Below are 16,649 nucleotides of genomic sequence, written 5' to 3'. Positions count from 1 at the left end.
TTTGGATATGGGGACTTTTAGACACCTGGGTAAACATCTCAGGGGTTAAATCTGTCTTTGGGGCTACCAGGACTTGAAAAATGTTACCTTGTATCAAGAAAACCAGAAGTGACAAGTTCATTTAAAAAGCCTGGTTTGTCATTGTTTATCTAATTTTCGGAGTTGACACAGAAAATTAAACCAGCTGACACTCACTCTCTGACCGTCTCTCTGGCTCATTTCCCTGGCCCTTTCCTACCTGACCTTGCAACTGCAAAATGCTCCAAACCCTAAAATATAAAACTTCCCACTGAGTTTCTGAGTTGCCCTGCAGTCCTTCCAAGATTATGTCATAGGATGTCATCCCTAATGTTATTAAAAAAAAACAAGATGAGACTATAAATCTGCTCTGTGAGGTATTTCCTTTTTTCCCTCTGCTTTGACCATAAATCTTAGAAGTAATCAAACTCTCTGCAGAGAAGCCAAGATAAACTTGGGCCTGAAGTGGCCCCATATGTCTTTGCTGAATTCAGGGGTTCTGCAGGCTTGTCTGCCCCTGTGACATCACTCGGGGCTTCGTGGAGAACTTCATATTAATAGAAAGGCGGCTGGGCAAAATGGGAGCTTCTGTTGCATTTAATGTTGAAGACGCTCTGAACCTCATACGGCAGTGCGTCTTTAAATCAGCCCCATCAGTGAATGCATACAAGGAAATTATTCAGATAACTGAAGCTTATTCTTTATAAAATCAAAACTTTTTTTTAAAAAAATTACAAATAAGAGATCTTTTTAAATATAACACTTCTCTGTCCTTTTAGAAGATTACATGCATTAGGATTTAGCTTTTTAAAAAATTTTCTTTAGAGCTGGGTGCAGTGGCACACCTGTAGTCCCAGACAGCTGGTAGGCTGGGGCAGGTGGATTGCTGGAGGCCAGCATAGTAAGACCCTGTGTCTACAAAAAAATAATTCTTTATATCATCATTATGGATATTGTTTATTTGCTATGTTCTACTATCCCAGTGTCTCCTGGTATTAACATGTAGGGCCACTTGTCCCCAAACTAGTTTTCTGTTTTTGTTTTTATTGTGTAGTTTTGCTAATGGATATCACTTCTTGCTACTGTTCTTGTTCCTCCCCTTAACAGCCCTTCCCTCTTCCTCTTTTATTTGGCTGTTTCTTTCATGCTTTCGATTGGGAAACCATATACTAAAGCATGTTAGAAGTAAATCTAAAATAAAAGAAAATTGGCTTGAATGAAGGCTTGAGGGGGCCGGGTATGGTGCCTCATGCCTGTAGTCCTAGCACTCTGGGAGGCCAAGGCAGGAGGGTGGCTTGAGGTCAGGAGTTTGAGACCAGCCTGAACAAGAGCAAGACCCTGTCTCTGAAAAACAAAAAATTAGCCTGGTGTAGGGGAGTTTAAGGTTGCCGTGAGCTAGGCTGACGCCACGGCACTCTAGCCCGGACAACAGAGTGAGACTCTCTCAAAAAAAAAAAAAGGCTTGAGGGACTAGCTAAAAGTAAAATGTTCAAGTTTTAGTTTAACTTCCAGATTCTTAGTCTAAGATAAGGGTGTCAAATTATAGTGGCTTTCAGATCGTAAAGTGCCTTTAGATTTGGAGACAGGCCATTTCACTAGGAAATATAATACTTGATGATGTTTTATATAAATGTCCAAGTTTGAAACAACATGATCATTTTACTCTTGAATCAGTAATTGAAGTGAACTTCAAATTGTTGAGGTTTTTTAATTTTCAGAGGGTACCAGATAGCCGTGAATGTGCCAAGGAAAGTCCTTAGGCTCTAAAAACCAGGTTTAGATCCAGGGACATAGAAACCTCTCAATACGTCCATACTGAATTTTATTGAATTAAAGTCCTCTTGGTAAACTGGAACATAGCTACTATTAGAGGCAAGCTTGTAACTGAGTAACTCTGTCTTTCCTAACAGTGAAATTAGACTTTGGTTTCATAAGGCTCTGCAGTGAAGCAGCCAGCTTATTTGTAACCAGATAAAGTGTGCTCCCACAGTCGTTCATCCTGAGCCTGACCAGCAACGCCGCCTCGGAAAGCGCGGGTCACACCGTTCACCGCCACAGAAAACGCATTTCAGGCTTCCGTACATTTAATTTTCCTCAACATTACCTTGCAAACCACAGCAAATCAATAACAGAATAGTTAAGTACCACAGGTTCTTTGTGTTTTGTTTTAGAAAATATTGCTCAAGGCTAAGAGTAGGTTCTATTGATGATTTTTATTTGCTGCTGGGATGCAAAATGATCAGAATTTTCAAGTGGTTTGCTTCCTTTTTGTGCATTTCCTTTAAAAAAAAAAAAAAAGGAGTCAGTTTCAAATGGAAACCATTGGTTACTAATAGCAGAAACTCTAGAGTAACTGGTAATTTTCAATTCTGTGTATAGACTAGGTCTGATTGCTTTGGCCTTTGTTATGCAGATTGCAGATTTTCCAAAGGGGCTGCCCTGGCCAGCTCCCTGGACCCCCCCTCCCCCCCACTGAATGGAGTGAGGCTCAGATAACTCTGGGACATCATAGCTGAAAATAGTAAAAAAGATGGTATTTCATTTAAGGTGACTTACCCAAAGTTTTGATGTCTAGTGTCTTTAGGAGTTTTTTTCTTCTACGTTTTTTGTTGATATGACAGCATCAGAAATTTTCCACTTTGGCTTCGGTGTTTGTGTGTGAATGGTTTGTTTCTCCCTGTTAAGAAACTAGAAAAGCTGTTACTAAGATGGATTTTAAGGGAGTAGCAGCCTTTACTTAATTGGATGCTTCTTGAAATAAGATGAGACAATAGATGCAAAGTGCTTTGAAAAGTTAAAAGTGTGATACCAGAACTCAAAACTTTTGACCTGCCTGCTGGCAGGGTGATGGTTTGTCAATGTTTGTTGGCACCTTGCCAGCCACCACCATTATCACCCTTCCCCCTTCCCAGGGCACCATCTCACACTCACTCACACACTCATGCTCCCTGCTGTTGAGTCATTGCTCTGCGTTTTCAGATATGCCGGCTTTGTGGCATTCGTATGGTAGGCCTTATTAGTTTAAAATTTTGACTGGATTTATGGTCGTATGTCTTTTTTTCATTCCTGATAATGTTTAATTGTGTCTTCTCTTTACCAATTTTATCAAGTTTGTCTACTACTCTTTTTTAAAGAACTAGTATTGGCCACGTGCAGTGGCTCATGCCTGTAATCCCAGCACTTAGGGAGGCTGAGGCAGGAGGGTCACTTGAGCCCAGTAGTTTGAGGTTCCAGTGAGCTATGAAATCACACCACTGCACTCCAGCCTCAGTGACAGAGTGAGACCCCATCTCTAAAATAAATTTTTCAAAACCAGTATTTTATTGAATTGATTATAATATCTTTCTATTTAACTATTTTATGTTCTTTATTATTTGCTGTCTTATGTTTTCTTTGGATTTACTTTTTTTCTTTTTATGATTTATTGAATTGGACACTTACCTCATAAATTTCCAATCTTTTTTCCCTAATATATGCCTTAAAGCTATAAATAGCCTGCTAAGTATTGCTTTAGCTGCATCCCACAAATACTTATATGTGTTTCCATTGTCGTTCACTTCTACATAATTTCGAATTTAATTAGAATGTCTTTTTTGACCCCAAATTATTTAGAAATATCTCTTTCGTTTCCGAATATTGAGAGATGTTTTATTATCTTGTGATTGTTGTCTAATTTTAATATACATAGAAAACATGATCTGTATTAACATCAGATCTTTGTTATTTGTTGTACTAAGGGAGTTACATGGTTCGGTTTTTCTTCAGTGTTCTCTCTTTGCTCAAAACGAATGTATATTCTCTGATTGCTGAGTGTAGTGTCTTATATGCATCTTTTAGATCAAGCTTGTTAATTGTGTTACCCAAATATTTTGTAGCCATACTAACTTCCTACCTGCTCTATCTGTCAGTTTCCAAGAGGTGTGTTGAAAGCTCCCGATGTTAAGGTGGCTTTGTTTATTTCTCCTTGCAATTCTGTCATTTTTTGCTTTACATGTTTTAAGGCGGTGATGTTAGTTGCCTATGTCAAAACATTGTATCTTCATTTCGAAGTGTTTCCTTTATGTTTATGTAATGACTCTATCTCTAACATATTTTGCTTTAAATTTTGTTTCCGGCTAATGTTAATATAAATGTACCATCTTCTTTTGATTAGTATTTGTCTGTTATGTGTTTGATTATCCCTTTAGTTCTGTGTTCTTTTGTTTTAAATGAATCTCTGCATTTTGTTGTTGATGTTTTTAATTTTACCTAAGACTCTCTTTTAATTGATTTATATTTATTGTTTATTGATATATTTGATTTTTTTTCTACTATTCTATTTTGTACTGTCTCTGCAGTAGGTTTTTATTTCTTTGTTTTTTTTTTTTTAACTTCTTTTTTCTCCTTTCTCTACTCTATCCTTTCCCTTTTAGACTTTCCATTGGTTTGGAAATCATATTCCATTTCTAGCCTTCAGTTGATTATCTCTAAACTAGCTCCAACTGCATATAATAAAAAACAAATAGCAGCTTCAACAAGACAAGAGGATATTTCCCACTTACATAAAAGGAGGCAGAAAGTAGGGTGCCCGGACTGATTTGGCTGCTCCTTTTATCCTGTGCACCCAGGGACATTTGAGCTCCAGCCAACAGGAAAGCGGAAGGGGAGTAGAAGTGCTTGCCTCTGCTTTTAAAGAAAGAATTTCTAGGAACTGGCACACAGCACATCTGCTCACATGGCCTTGGCCAAAACCGGCCGAAAGGGAGGCTGGAGTGCTATTGCTTTGCTGGGTGTCAGTGTTCCCTGCTAAAATCAGGATTCTTATCACAAAATATGAAAGGGGAATGGATATTGATAGGCGACTAGCAGTCTCTACCACAGCCCCTTTGCCCCCAGACGTAAGGCCTTTTAGAGTCTCTAATCACTCCCTTCTTACATGTCATCATGGTCCAAGATTCCATTGTCACCTTGTTTTTAGATCTTCAAAATTAGTCATTACTGCTGTTGTGGTTTGATGAAGTTAGTGCTTGTTTGGATTGGTCCACATGTTTACCAGTTGTTTTGCTTCTCATTGCTATTGCATTCTCCTTTCTTCTAGGCTTCTTTTCCTTTCTGAAGTCCATTAAGTGTTCTGTCCGTAAAGGTCTGTGAGTGGTAAAACCATCTGAGTTTTTGTTCTAGGATTGTCTTCACTTTGCCCTAACTCTTGATTATTAGTTCAATTGGGTTTATAAAGCCTAAGTTGATCATTTCTCCCCAGGACTTCGGAGATACTCTGTTGTCCTCTGGCATCTACTCTGGGTGGCAAGAATCTGGTGACTGCCTAATTGCTACCCTTTCTAGGCAGTCAGTCTCTCTCTGTGTCCTTGGTATTATGCAGTTTCACTACAGTTTTTCCAGGCATAAATTTTATATTTATTTTACTTGGAAATCATTATGATTTTTGAATCTGAGAATTGATGGCTTTTCTCAGTTCTCAAAAATTTCAGCTGTTGTTTCTTTCAATAATGCTCCTCCCCCACTGTGTCTAGTCTCTTCTCATTCTTTCCTCTGTGCCTTTCTTTCACATTTAAAAAAAATTTTCTCTCTCTCTACCATGCTTTGAGTAATTTTCTCAGCCCATTCTTCCAGCTAAGTCTAGTCTCTCCTCAGCTATACCCAGTACACTGTCTAACTCATCCACAGAGGGTTTCTTTTGTTTTTTTTTTTTTTCTAGTGACTAAATGTTTTCTATAAGTTATATTTTATTCTTTTCCAAATCTCTCCATTGTCTTTTTTATAATATCGTATTCGTTAATGTTTTAATGTACATTTGTTTTTACATTTTCTTTCCAACTGTTTTTCTATTATCTCAGTGCTGAGAGCACCGATCTGCCCACATGATTTCTACTGACTCTTGTCCATGGTGATTGTTTCCTCATGTGTTTTGGAATTTTTATTCCAAAACTCATATTCAGTGGTGCTTATTACTCTGGAAATTTGTGGATTTCAGAGGTATTGCCCCTGAATGGTTTTCCATATGCTTCTAAAGTATCACTAGATCAAGATCAATGTTACATTAATTTACTAGCCAGAGTTTCCTAAGCCACAGAGGTAGTGTTAATACTTTGGACCCCAAAACTGCATAAGGCTCAACTTTGTGTTTGTATTTCTTGGTCAACTTCCCTTCAGAGCCAGCTTGTCTCCGCCTTTGCTGACGGGCAGACTTTCCTCGCTCACCCCCTCTGTGGCCCTGGCTTCATTCAGGGGCTCAGTGTCAGTCCCCCAGGTGGACCTCGTCTCTCGTTTCTGCTTAGGTCTTAACACTCCCAGGTCCTGTATTCCTGGGATGAACAGCTCCCCTTAGGGCCACAGACTTTCTGCTCACACATTTATAATTCTGGTTTCCAGTTTCCTTTTCATTTTTAGCACCTGTGGATTTCTGTCCTTTCTTACGAGTTCAGCTATGCTTTTAAAAAAGCGTTCCATTTTATCTGGCATGGCTAGGGCTTTGTAGAGGGAGGGCTTTTAGGCTCTCAGTCTCTCATCTCATCTCACTGTCAGAATCACTCAGTTCTGTTTTGTTCAGCAAACTTGCTGAGCTCCCACTGTGTGTGAGAAATAGTGCTAGTTCTCCTGGTCTGCCGCTCTTCCCCGGCTCCACGGTCACATGCGCACCCCGGCACAGCCAGGGTCAGGGAGCTCAAACACCAAAAGTCAAGAGGTAAGAAAAAGAGGACAAGAGAGAATCCATCCTTCTGAGCATTGTGTCTTTAAACCTCCATCACCACACAGCTCTTACCCCCACAGACAGACCGGCCACATCCAGACACCTGTACCTGGCCCGATATTCACGGCTGGCCGTGCTGCAGATTCAGCCTCTCGGGCGAGCCCTCAGCATTATCCGGAGCACGGTTCGCACTCTCATTCTGACTCCTGGGCATCTGCCCAGCCCAAGACTACCTGGAGGAGCCAGCATGCTCCCTGCTGTACTCCCGCCCAGTCCTATATGAGGCCCCTTCCAGCAGCCACCAGAGCCCCTCTTAAAAAGGCCAGCAGTGGCATTCTGCCACTCACACGGGTTGGCTCCCTCGGACACACATTGTGTCAGTGCCCCGAGCGTTACCCGCCTCACCACTGGAGCCGTCCTCTGCCCTGTGCCGTGCCGCGCTGGTCCCGAAGCTGCTCTGTAAGCACAGGCCCTAGAATAGCTCACAGAGACTTCCGGAAATATCTTGTTCTCCTGAATGGGTCATTTTCTGGCCAGTTACTCTGTGGAGGAACACAGAGATCTGCTCAGATGAAAGGTGGAGAGCTCCTTGACCCCCTTAGATGCCTGTGTACCGTCTAGGATGGCTAGAGGTAAGCTGTTTGCTGCTAAAAATTGAATATTTGGGGGGAAACATCTATTTCTGTAGCAATTGTGAAGAATAAACTTGGGAAGGTTGATTGAAATGACATGTCACAGCTGTACAACATTTCTGTGGTCTTAAAAGAAAATGAAGGGAACCCCTCACCCCCAGCCATTGAAAAGCTATAGAAATCGGAGGCTAAGAAAGCACATTTTCAGAACAAATGCCTTGCGTGGGAAAGCTCTGCACCCGTGGCGTGTGCCCAGGTGAGGCAGACGGGCGGACACTCACTGCACATACGTAAGGCTCGTGCCCTCCTCTCACTGCTGCACCCCCAAGTGTGGAACCTGCGTCTGCAGGAAGGAATAACAACGCTCATGCTGCCCACGGCATGTCTGTGAAGCACTGTCTGTGGGTTAGGTGATCTCACGTGGTCCTTACAGCCCATTCCGGGAGCAAGAGAGGGCAGGTGGCACTGGGTGAGGGCGAGGAGGCCAGCAAACAGCTTCCCTGTATTCAAAAGCAGCTGAGAAATAAGACCCAGAAATGACAGAAAGAAAGCATCAGTTTCACTTCTGTGAAAATCTGGATTGGAGAATGTGCTTACATGTGTGACCCCGGTGGCCTTGCTAAGAACTTACCCACTGAGTCCCGGTCAGAAGAGAACAGCAGGCCTCCCCCTCAGACCCAGAGCCTGCCTAGAGGCTGACCATGAGATGGCAGCCAGCACACACCCTCCTGTGGGCAGGGGACCCCCTGCGCCTGCCCGCTCAGTCCCACCCCTCAGTGGGCAGAGGGCTCAGGAGTGTTATGACAACACAGGTGCTTCCACGTACAGTGATGAAGCCAGGGGAACGGAGGCTCCCCCCTTTAGTATCTCGGTTACAGGTGGGGCAGTTGTGGCCTTCCGTGCCTTCCCTACTAGCGGGACGGCCAGGAGAAGGTTTGCTGACTCTTAGCCCAGGGCCCCTGGAGTTACCCAACAGAGACCGATGGGAGATGTCTACTGAGATGCCTCAGCTTCTCCTTGTGGAGTCACTCATCAGGGCCCCCTTCCAGCCACCCCTGTGGATTAGCCTGGCCACATCCAGCCTGGAAGGAAGAGTCAGCCCCTGGGTTGATCATGATTCGTTATCTTATATAATTAATAATATCGGTGCTGCACACTGCCCTGACATTGGTCAGCAGTTTAGCAGACAATGGACATCTATGCATCCTTCCATAAATTAACTTCTCTAATAGAGATTAGATTGATAGTTTTAAAACTTTAACAGTGGGACACTTTTTATTATGTAAAATTAGTGTAGAACTTCAATTTTTTTTTTTTTTTTTTTTTACTTTTTTTCTTTTTAAGAGACAGGGTCTTGCTGTGTTATCCAGGCTGGTCTCAAACTCTTAGTTTCAAGTGGTCCTCCCGCTTCAGCCTCCCAAAGCGCTGGGATTACAGGCATGAGCCACCGTGCCTGGCCAGATCTTCCATATTAATGTAGAAAAGAAGTAGTTTTTTTTTTTTTTAGCATGAATGTGTTAGTATTCATTGTAGACAATTCTTTATAAAGTCATCCATGAGACTTAAAGGACACAAAACTCCAAGAGCTGGGGTCACAGAGGACAGTTACAATCTTGTATCTACATCAGCGTTCAGTTTATTTCTGTGTATTGTCTCAGTAGCACAGTGTCAAGGAAATCCTGACTCACCGGTTGCCTTCTCAATTTAGGCATCCGTTAAACCAATGTAGATGCTCAAAGGAATAGCAGAAAAGTTTTATTTCGAAGTTTAGTCACAGTACCTACCAACTCTTTATATGACTTGCTTATGGCAAATATATAGGTCAGACAAGCGGTACTCAAAGCTCACAGGAACTGACACCATCAGAAACTCAGAACAGCCTTGACCCACACCACACCTTGCTCAGATGTGCGAGATGGGGCTTGATGTGGCTGGGCTTTGGTGGTGCACTCACAATTTTATGCATATGTACGACCTGAGTGGGCATCACAGCCCTGAGTTGGTTCAGATGACCAGCACACCGCAACAGCCCTCCTCGTTATCAGCCCTCCTAGTTACAGGAAGTTGAATGATATGCCCAGCTCTAACAAGTAGACTCCTAAAAGCTGCAGACAATAACAGAATGCAAGGCAACAGATCACCAGTATTCATTGTAACATTTTGAGTTGGCCATAGCTGAGTGTATATGTCATCTTTTTAAAATATGTTTTTAGAAATACAGCTAAAAACATTTCTTAACAGAATTTGAATGAAACATCTGTAGAGCTCCGCAACACACCTCTCACCCTTTGGCTCTGCTGCTCTCTGAGGTCCCGTCCTATCCAAACACACCTCCATTATTGCTGAGAAGGGACTGAAGGGTTACTCCTGCAAAAGGGCTGGGATCCTGAAGGGAGATACATTCAAGCAAGGCTCACAGGTCCAGCAAGGAAAGGTGAAGTGATGGATAGTGGGTCAGCATTTGGGGGTCCCTCCAGCCTCTCAAGTCACCTTTTACAGGCACCTCAGTTACAGGGTTATCCCTACTGGCTTTTTTGAACAGCTTGGTGGAGTCTCTACGAGTTTGGGACTTGGCTAGGATATACGTGAACCAGTTTCACTGACTTACACAGGTTTTATGGGTCCTTGACATCCTCTCCCATGCAGCATCCTTGAGGGAGGACAGTCCTGTGGTCCAGAGGTCTAGAGCAGCCTCAGCGTGTAGAGCCTTCTCTCTCGACATGCCCACCCCAACCTGCAGTGCTGCTCAGCCCGAGCATCAGGCTCCTGAGGAAGCACGGCAACTTACCAGTCTGCGCGACTAGCTTCCCTGGGGGTGCTGCGTGCTCGGCACTGCCCTGCCCTCCAGTGGCTACCAGTCTAATGTTAGGGTAAGAAGGGCTCGAAAGAAGGTAACACACTGCAGAACAAGTATGTCTCTTAGGGAGGTCAACAAGCAGGTGTTTGCACAGTTCTGTGGAGTCAGAGATGACATCTGTTGGGAGGAGACATGAAGAAAGGCTTCGCAGAGGTAGATCTTAGGTTTGGGGTGTGGTTTGCTGCCAGGCATCCTGTTTCTAATTGTTCTTTCTGCCCTGACCTCCAGGGTCTGGTCCCTATATCCCTGAGAAGTTTCTTCTAGGCCCTGAGCCTCAGTTTTCCTGGCTTCTCTGGAGTCTAGACCCACAAAGAAAGCATGGAGAGCCAGGGAAGCTGGGCTTGTCAGTTAGACCACCCAGCTCCTCTCCGAGAGCAGGCTTCCCTGCAGGGTGGGTGCCACCACGCTCCAGCCCTAGCGCAGGTGAGTAAGGACAGTCTGATGGCTAAGTTCTGGGGCCCTAGAGACACAGTGCCCATGTTCAAGCTTGGTGGCCTTGGACAGGTTCTGTAATCTTCCTGTGCTTTGGTTTTCTCATCTGTAAAATGGGGATAATATTAATGCTTAATGGAGTTGCTGAGTATTAAATGGTTAGAAGTGCCTGGCACATATGAATCTGAACCGGGAGATCACAAATGTGCCCTTTCGACCGTAATGTCAGTCTGCCAGTTAAAAATCAGTTGTTGGGCATCTCTTATGTATGAGATACTCTTTTTTTATCTCCCCAACCTTGGGGAGCACTAGCAGGCAGGCAGTCAGTGTGGTGAATGTCATGGTAGAAGAGTGTCCTGGGTTTAAACCCTAACTCTGCCACCTTCTAGCTCTGTGTTCTTGCCCCACATCATCAAGTTTCCTGGAGTCTATAAAACAGGGATTCTGGGAGGGATACAAAGGGCCGAGTGCAGGTAAGGCATTCAGCCAGTGCAGTGAATAGATGCATACATAATACACAAACCACTCTTTCATGCCACAGACATTAACTGAGGACCTACTATGTGCCAGGCATTGCACCAAGCCCTGCAGCCACACCAGTAAGTTTTTAAATGATTCAAATGCGTGATGTTCTTGAGGAAGTTATATGAAGACAGCCAAGTGTGGGGAACCCAAGTAGGTAAATTCCTATTTGGGAAGAAACTCAAAGCCCAACTAAGGACAGCCAGTGAGGTGTCATCGAATGAGCACTGGTCTGGGAGTCCAGACCCTTGAGCCTCAGGCAGCACTCACCCACTGTGGAAGGCTCAGAGCGTCGTTCCTGCCCACACGACAGCTCCCCAAGCCCTCCTCCCCCGCCTCCACATGAGAGGGGCTCGGGAAGCGTCCTGCTGTCCGTCCATCACAGTAGAACCAGGGGGCTACAAGTACAGAGGTGAAGAGTCAAACTCTCCCAACACGCTGGACACTGGTGCCCAGGTAAAGGAGGGAGTGTAGTGAACAGCCGCGATTCCTCTTCAACACTTAGGACGTTTTCACCAGCGCCCCACATCTCCCCCTTGGTGGGAGTGTCTGCACCAGGAGATGCCGCCTCTGGTGTGGTTGTGTCGTCATTCTCCCCATGTCCCACTTTTGGAGCCATCCTCCCTCTTGCAGTCCTGTCCTTTTCCCTTCGTTATGTCTCCATCTCCATCTTCTGTGACGAAGCTTGTGGACCATAATGCTTCAACCCTGCCAGTTTAATTGTTGCAATTGGCCCTGAGAATCTGGGAGATGAGAGTGGCTCCCACTGCCTGGTGAGGAGGCCAGTGAGATCATTCAGCAGCTGCAGCCTGGCACTGCCAGGCTTTGCAGACAGGCTGCTCACACCCTTTCTGCATGGAAGACAGAAGCCTAGGTGTCTAGAGCAGTTACCGTGGGTGGAAGATCTCTTGACAAGCAGCATGTTGGTGTTCCAGCTCCAGGGTGATGGACCATGCCATGCTCCATTGTTCCTCATCGGCTGATGGAGCTACAAGAGTGTGTCCACACCTGGATTGCCCTGCCTGGGAGGGATGTACATTTCACCCAGGCACAGAGGTGGGGCCATCTGCAGGGGCTGGAGCCCTTCCCGGGCCTCATGGGGACCCTGCAGAGACCCTCAAGGTCAGCTCTCTGATTGCACATGCAGGAGAGCACATGGTCATGAGCACGACATCTTGAGTCAGGAGACCCATGTTCTGGTTCCAGCCCAACCACATGCTTGGATGCCATACGGCGAGCTCCGCACAGTGAATGTCAGTTTCCTCGTCGGGAAGCTAGAGATGTATAGCTGTGCTTGGTGCCAGAGTGAACCTGGGGAGCCAGCGGGCACACAGGACAGAGCCTTTGGCAAGTGCCTGGCACACAGCTCCATCCAGTGCTGGACTCAGTAGTACTGGGTGTGCAGTCTCCATCCCTCTCTAGGAGGCTGGCCTTGCCGGGACTCCTGGAGCATCTGGCTGTGCAAAACTCGGGCACTTCAGGGAGGCCGAGTGATTTTCATACTTCCCCCAGAATTTTCCATCAGGTTGTATTTGTTTGCTAACTAAACTCATGAGGAATGCCTGCACTGTGCATGTCACAGGGCTTGAGGATGTCAGATACAGTCTAGGAGGAAGGAGAGAACTGCACCCCCCAGGGTCCCATGGGAGCCATGCCAGCCCTGAGAATGTTCCAGAATAGAAACCGGAAGATCTAAGTTCAGTCTCAGTTTTTTTTTTTTTTTTTGACAATGTCTTAGTCTGTCACCCAGGATGGAGTACAGTGGCACAATCATAGCTCCTGCAGCCTTGAACTCTTGGGCTCAAGGAATTCTCCTCCCTCAGCCTCCCCCAATAGCTGGGACTATAGGTGTGTGCCACCATGCCCAGCTAATTTTTTTTTACTTTTTTTAGAAATGGGATCTCACTGTGTTGTCTAGTCTGATCTCAAACTCCCGGCCTCAAGTGATCCTCTCACCTTGGCTTCCCAAAGTGCTGGGATTAAAGGTGTGAGCCATCAGGCATGGCTAAACTCTTAACCAACAGCTTCCCTCTCTGGGCCTCAGTGTCCTCTTCTATAAAATGGGAGCTGTGTTACACTTTCCCTGCTTCCCACACAGGGTTGATGGGAGGGGTAGTCAGGTGACTCCCCCAGCGTGCCCAAGGGTCAGCATTGACAGAGGTCAAGACCCGGGATGGTCCAGGCTTGAGCCTGCAGCCCTGGTGCCACTTCTGGCCAGGCAGGCCTAACTCGCCCTGGTTCCTAGAAATAAGGCAAGGGGGAATGCAACCTGGTATTGGTTGTCCCACCTCTGCCCAGCCCAAGACTCTCCAGGAAGGGCCCAGGTTTGCATTACAGAGACTTATGGTCCAGTCCCAGCTCTGGGAACCAAGGCAGGTCAACTATGACCCTGTGGCCTGTTTCCTAATCTGTGAAGTAGAGACGATAGTGCCCACTTTTGTGAATTAGCACTTCTTTGGTTGCAAATAACAGAAACCAACCCGTGCCTGGGAGGTGCTTCGTGGACCCTGCAGACAGAGATGCTGCCAGGCCCCAGGGTCTCTAATGTTGTCAGGACCCCCTCCTGCCCTGCTCCGCCCCACTCTGTACAGCGCTCCTCCTATCACTGCCTGCAGACCCGCCTTCTCCGTGTGTCCGGTCACGTGGTGGTCCATGGCTACCAACAGCTCCCAGGTTCACAGGTCACAGCCCAGGTTGCCTAGAGATGCTGGGGTTCCCCCCTCTCTCTCTCCCTCTGTGATTCTGCCCCTCACATCTCACTTCAGGCACCCACCCTAAACCAATCAACAGTTGCTGGGGACAAGATCAGTTGTCCAGGTCAGGCTGGTGTAAAGCGTCAGGGATGCATTGTTCCTCAGCAGTGATACAAAGGATCTGGGGGTCACCTCCCAGGCAGCGAGGGCAGGAGAGGGCCAGAGTGTCTGGCGGAGCGGAGGATGCCGGTAGCCGCACAGCCTGCTCCCCCCTCGCCTACTGGGGCACTTGGGCGAAGTGCTTCCCCGCAGCGCGGCCATCCGCCCTTCCTGCAACGTGGAGGAATGCCTCCACTCTCCCCTCCTGCGGTTCCGCTCTGCTTGCTCCGGAACAGATGATAACAGAGATGGAGCATATGGGCCCCAAAGTCACCCGGCATTCTGGGAAAGTGACACTGTGTTACCCCGGGCTTGGAGGGAGGGGCCCATCGCTGCTGAGCACAGCTTCTGCCTTTGTTCTTCAGAGGGGCACAAGGTCACCTCTCCTGAGCCTCCTGAAAGGAAGTGTGCACGCCTGGAGTTCAGGAGGATTTCCTCTGTCTGGGCACAGGGTGGGCATTTATATGAGGAGGAGAACATACGAAAGCCAAGACAGTCCCTCCTGGGCCTCCCCTGCCTCCGCCCCCACCCAGGCCTGTGCCACTCACGGGGTGTCCACCCAACCTGGCCTCCAGCTCCCCTTCCCCGTGGCCCTGCTCCTCTGGAGGTCCTGCAGGCGTGTCGACAGCCCCCACACAATGTCATGAGCAGATCACAGGAGGCGCCCAGCTGGGCCCCAGGCCTAGCTCCACCATGGCCTCAGTGAGTCCCTGCCCTGGGTCGGGTGCCTCGGCACCTTCTGAGCTGAGTTTCTTCCCTCCTCGCACCTCCGACAGTATCGTGTGTGCCTCTGAGCTGGACCCGTGCAGGGTGCTCCCAGGGATGGTTTTCCATACCTGAGTTGGACGGCTGGGTGAGGGGACGCAGCATTCACCCAGGGTGAAGAGCCGTGGGCGTTCTTTCTTCCTGTCCCAGGGACGTCTCAGGTCTGACCTGTGGTCCGGGTGGGCCATTCAGCCCCCTTTCCCTACCCTCGCCTGGTCCATGACAGCTCCTGCAGACACTGGGGGCTGGCACCCAGGGCCCACGTCCCTCCTGGCCATGCGATGAGCTCATGGTGAGGCAGTGTGGCACCTCAAGCAGGTTCCCAGGGCTGCAGGTCGAGGCTGGGGTGTGTTGGAAATGCCGCCCTGAAAGCCCAGCCGGTGGAGGTGGGGGAGGGCCCATGAGGGACTCAGAAAGCTGGAGGGAGCAGGGAAGCTGCCCCTGGAAGGGGAGGGAGGGAGGAGCTGGGGGGAGGCAGCAGAGAGCCCCCATCCTCCTCATTGTCTCTGCCCGTCCACCGTGGCTCCCCAAGTCTCACCATGCAGGCTATAAAGTTTTTGGTAGGTGAGGAAGCCACCAGGTGTGAGTTCCTAGCCAAGAAGCTGCTTGGAGAGGAGGAGGAAAAAGAATGTTTTCCAGTTTTCCTTTCACCTTTGACTTGTAGCCAGGCAACCCTACGGCTGTCCCTGCTTTTTTCTGACCTTCCCTGGGAACTCCCAGGAGGCCCTGATTGTGGGTGTAAATCTTGGTGCTGCAGGACAGCAGAGGAGGGACCGGCTAAATATAACCCGGCCTGCCTGTGGGCTAAGTAGGTTAGAACCAGAGGCAGGCCACTCCGAGACAGTGCCGGCCCCTCCGGAGTCCAGCCCCCACCGGACTGCTCACCGGGAACCAGAGTGGTCTGCGGTACCAGCACTCTCCTCCATGCTCCCGTTCCTTCCCCAGGCACGGTTTGCCTTCCCCCAGCCGCAGACAGTGATTTATTTATAGGAAAGATGTAGACAAAGGGGAAAACTAAAAGGGATTGACATGGCCTCTGACGAGGTGGTTCCTTGGTCTCTGAGCAGCAACCGGACCGGAAAGCTGGCGACACAGGTGCCAGGCGTTGGCCGACTGGCCCTGCGGGTGACGCTGGCTGAGGAAGGGCCAGGCAGAGTGTGCGGTTAAGATAGGCCCTCGCCCTTAAGGACCTTTCACGCTCCCTGGGGTGTCGGGAAAAGGTGACAGAGCAGCAGGCGGAGTCTGAGGCGAGCCAGCCAGTGCTCCAGATGGCCACTGCTGACTGCAGGTGTGGCACTGCCCGTCCTTGGGCCTCAGTGGTCTACGCTGTGAAATGGGGCTGACAGCCGCCCTCCTTACCCGACACGGTTATTGGGAAAAAGAAATCAGATCCAGGCCGGGAACAGGCCTTGAAAAGTGTACTGAAGGGCAAAGTCCATGAAACACCGGTCACAGCCTGCTTCTCTTTCCCACAGGGCCACCCGTTCATCGTGCAGTTCAATGACGGAAACGCCACCGTGGTGTCCATGTGGGTGTGCCGGGCGCTGGAGGACAGGCGGAGCCAGCAGGGGCCCTCCTGAGGCCTCAGCGAGTCGCTGGAAGTCCAGGACCAAGGGGCACGGCCCACCTGTTGCCCCCTCTCCATTTGCTGCCTGCGCCAGAGCTTGCTGGGCCCGGCTTCCCTGCTGTCACCTTCGACTCTGCAGGCAGATGGCCTGGCCGAGGGAGTGGCGGCCCCTCCCGTCGGGAGGCCCTGACTCCGGCAGGGTGGGCAGGGGGGAGGCAGCGCGAATGGAAGCTCCCGGGGCCCCCGCCCTCTGTTTCCCTAACGTTAGTCTTTGTAAAGGTCAGATCCCACCAGCCTCACTGTGGGAATAAAAGTA

The 16,649-nt window shown here is 48.2% G+C and overlaps 1 protein-coding gene across 5 annotated transcripts in view; it reads left to right on the top strand.

The window, feature by feature from the left end:
* The window catches only part of MAP2K5 (mitogen-activated protein kinase kinase 5), a 242,706-nt gene extending 226,057 nt beyond the window's left edge, over nucleotides 1-16,649 (top strand). For all 5 annotated transcript variants that reach the window (XM_069458451.1, XM_069458445.1, XM_069458436.1 and 2 more), the window contains one exon: nucleotides 16,242-16,649. In XM_069458451.1, coding sequence (XP_069314552.1) covers nucleotides 16,242-16,346 — 105 coding nt within the window. In that variant the 3' untranslated portion in view covers nucleotides 16,347-16,649. The remainder of the gene's footprint in view (nucleotides 1-16,241) is intronic.

Source organism: Eulemur rufifrons, chromosome 2, assembly GCF_041146395.1.
Source record: "Eulemur rufifrons isolate Redbay chromosome 2, OSU_ERuf_1, whole genome shotgun sequence".
Lineage (NCBI taxonomy): Eukaryota > Metazoa > Chordata > Mammalia > Primates > Lemuridae > Eulemur > Eulemur rufifrons.
This window is presented reverse-complemented; position numbering and strand designations above follow the sequence as displayed.